The following is a 3,111-nucleotide window of genomic DNA, read 5'->3' as shown; positions in this document are numbered from 1 at the left end:
CGGGGGGTGCAGCAATGGGGAGCTGAGTTTTGGGGTTCTTGGGGTTCCCAGGGGTCTGGGTGTCCTGTGGAGCCGGGGGGATGCAGCGATGGGGAGCTGAGGTTTTGGGATCCCAGCGGTCTGGGCATCCTGTGGAGCTGCTTTGGAGCTGGGTACCGGGCTGCTGAGTTTTGGGGGTACCCAGACCCTGCTGCCCCTCTTCCCCCGTGCCCCCAGCGACCCCTCCCAGAGTGACCCCAGCACCAAGGACTTCTGGCTGAACATGGCAGCGCTGACCGGGCACCTGCAGAAACAGGCGGAGCAGAGCCCGGCCGCCTCCTACTACAACGTGGCTCTGCTCAAGTACCAGGTGAGCCCTTCGGGGGACCCCTCCTGGGCACGGGAGGGTCTCAGTGCCCCCCTAAACCCCCTCTTGGCCCCCGATGTGCCCCAGTTCTCGCGGCTGGGCCCCGGCTCGGCGCCGCTGCGGCTCTGCGTGCGCTGGGACTGCGCGCCCGGTGCCACGCGGGTCAGCGTGGAGTACGGCTACAACGCGGCCGCCCTGGCACTGCCCGTGCCCCTCGCCAACGTCCACGTGCTGCTGCCCGTGGAGGAGCCCCTGACCAACCTGCGGCTGCAGCCCGCGGCCAGCTGGTAACGGGGAAGGGAGGAAGAGTGGGGGGCTTGAACCGCATCGGGGTGGGAGGGTCTGAGCCTGAATGGGGTGGGAGATGCAGGGTCTGGGGTCCTGAACACCCCCCCAAGGGTGGGAGATGGAGAGTCTGGGGTCCTGAACACCGCCAAGGGTGGGAGATGCAGGGTCTGGGGTCCTGAACACCCCCCGAGGGTGGGAGATGCAGGGTCTGGGGTCCAGAACCTTCGCAGGGTGCGTGCCACGGGGCTGGGGGTCCCAGACTCCCTCCCCAGAGTGAGGGGACACGGGGCTGGGGGTCCCAAGCACTTCCAGGGTGGGAGATGCAGGATCTGGGATCCTGAACCTGGACAGGGTGGGAGATGGAGCGTCTGGGGTCCTGAACCTTCGCAGGGTGGGGGGGCCACAGGATCTGGGGTCCCAAAATCCCCCAGAGGGAGGGGACACAGGGCTGGGCATCCTGAGCCCTCCCAGGATGGGAAACGCATCCCAAACCTGCCCAGGGTGGGAAACGCAGGATCTGGGATCCTGGACACCCCCAGGGGGATCCCAAACTTTCCTCAGCATGGGAAACACAGGAGGGGGGTCCTAAATCCCCCCAGGGTGGGAGAAGGGGACCCTGGGGTGGGAAATGGGAATGCTGAGCTTGGAAAAGGGAACCTTGAGCCGGGAACCGGGGACGCTGCTGGGGTAAGGAAGGCAGAGAGGTGCGGCTGGCTGGAAAGGGGTGGATTTTGGGGGCGTGGGGGGCTTGAGGACACCCCCTTATCCCGGCAGGAACCTGGAGGAGAAGCGGCTCCTCTGGAAGCTGCTGGACGTGCCCGGTGCCCCGGGGCAGGGAGGTGAGGCCGGGCCCGCCCTGCTCGGCGGACACGGGGTCGGGGGGCTCCGAGTCCCGACCGACCCCCGGCCCCCGACCCCTGCGCTGTCCCCCCAGGCTGTGGCCGGCTGTCGGCCAGCTGGGAGCCCCTGGGGGGGCCCAGTAAGCCCAGTCCCGTGGCCGCCCAGTTCAGCAGCGAGGGCAGCACCTTGTCGGGGGTGGAGGTGGAGCTGGGCGGGCGCCGGGTACCGCATGTCGCTGGTCAAGAAGAGGTTTGCGACAGGTACGGCCCGGGAAGGGGGGTCCCGTCCCCACGGCCTTGGGGGGTGCGGGGTCCTCTCCCCATCGCCTGGGTCCTGGGGGAACAGAGGGTCCCTTCCCTGGGGTTCTGAGGGTCCTTTCCGTGCTCTTTGGGGTGCTCGGAGTCCCTTCTCTGGGGTACTGAGGGTCCTTTCCCTGCTCTTTGGGGTGCTCGGAGTCCCTTCTCTGGGGTACTGAGGGTCCTTTCCCTGCTCTTTGGGGTGCTCGGAGTCCCTTCTCTGGGGTACTGAGGGTCCTTTCCCTGCTCTTTGGGGTGCTCTGGGGTCCCTTTTCTGCTCGGGAGTCCCTTCCCTGCTCCTTGGGGTGCTTAGATTCCCTTCTCTGGGGTACTGAGGGTCCTTTCCCTGCTCTTTGGGGTGCTCGGGGGTCGCTTTCCTGCTCGGGGTCCCTTCCCAGGAGCACACAGGGGTCCCTTTCCTTCCCCTTGGGGTGCTCGGGGGTCCCATCCCCAGGGCTCTCTCCCTGCTCCCCATGACCCCGGGGTGCTGAGATCCCTTTCCAGAGGGTCCCTTCCATGCTCTCCACGATCCTGAGGGGGCGTGGGTCCCCTCCCCACCCCCCCCCCAAACTCCTTTCCCCCCCTCACCGGGCAACGCCTGAGGTCACCCAGTTCGGTGCTGGCACCGTGCTCCGGCCGCTGGGCAGTGCCCGTCCTTTGGTGGGGCCGTTCCCTCCTCCCTGCCCACCTTTCCTCCGCAGGGATTTACCTGGCGGGGTCCTGAGCCGCCTCCCAGCCCCCCCCCGAGCCCCCCCGGGCTTCTCCTGTGGTTGTGTGAACTGGAAAACACTGGATGGAGGGAGGCTGGGGAGGGGGCTCTTCCTCCTTCTCCTCCTCCTCCTCCTGTCCCCGTCCCCGCTCTGTCGCTGTCCCCACGTTGTCTCCTGCTCCCCCCCACCGCCCTCCCCTGTGCTGTGAAGGGAGCAGGAGCTGCTCTTTTATTAAACATTTTATTTTCTAATAAACCGCCCCCGCCGGCTCCCGCCTCCCTCCTGCCACGGAGCCCATCCCGTCAATCCCGTCCCGTCAATCCCATCCCATGGATCCCATCCCATAAATCACATCCCATCCCATCCATCCCATGGATCCTATCCCATCCCATCCCATCCATCCCATCGTATGGATCCCTTCCCATCCCATGGATCCCATCCCATCCTATCCAATCCCATCCAATCCCATCAATCCAATCCCATCCCATCCCATCAATCCCATCCCATGGATCCCATCCCATCCTATCCCATCCCATCAATCCCATCAATCCTATCAATCCCATCCCACCCCATCCCATGGATCGCATCCCATCCCATCCCATCCCATCCCATCCCACCCCATCGATCCCAC

General features: G+C 65.8%; 1 protein-coding gene across 2 annotated transcripts; it reads left to right on the top strand.

Annotated features, from left to right (window-relative positions):
• Positions 1 to 15: 15 nt before the first annotated feature.
• On the top strand, positions 16 to 2,740 carry LOC121660563 (F-BAR domain only protein 1-like). Of its 2 annotated transcripts, none has more exons than XM_042019954.1 (5): positions 16 to 349; positions 434 to 633; positions 1,409 to 1,473; positions 1,569 to 1,866; positions 1,920 to 2,740. In XM_042019954.1, exons 1-4 carry the CDS (start codon positions 263 to 265, stop codon positions 1,841 to 1,843), a joined length of 627 nt encoding a protein of 208 aa, XP_041875888.1. In that variant the 5' UTR covers positions 16 to 262; the 3' UTR covers positions 1,844 to 1,866; positions 1,920 to 2,740. The 2 variants fall into 2 exon arrangements, with proteins under 2 accessions (XP_041875888.1, XP_041875887.1); XM_042019953.1 differs by having other exon boundaries at positions 18 to 349; positions 1,569 to 1,734; positions 2,472 to 2,740.
• The last annotated feature ends 371 nt before the right edge of the window (positions 2,741 to 3,111 follow it).

Source organism: Corvus kubaryi, unplaced genomic scaffold (assembly GCF_017639235.1).
Source record: "Corvus kubaryi isolate FWS band 111438036 unplaced genomic scaffold, C.kubaryi_AGA036_p1.0 36556, whole genome shotgun sequence".
Classification (NCBI taxonomy): domain Eukaryota; kingdom Metazoa; phylum Chordata; class Aves; order Passeriformes; family Corvidae; genus Corvus; species Corvus kubaryi.
This window is presented reverse-complemented; position numbering and strand designations above follow the sequence as displayed.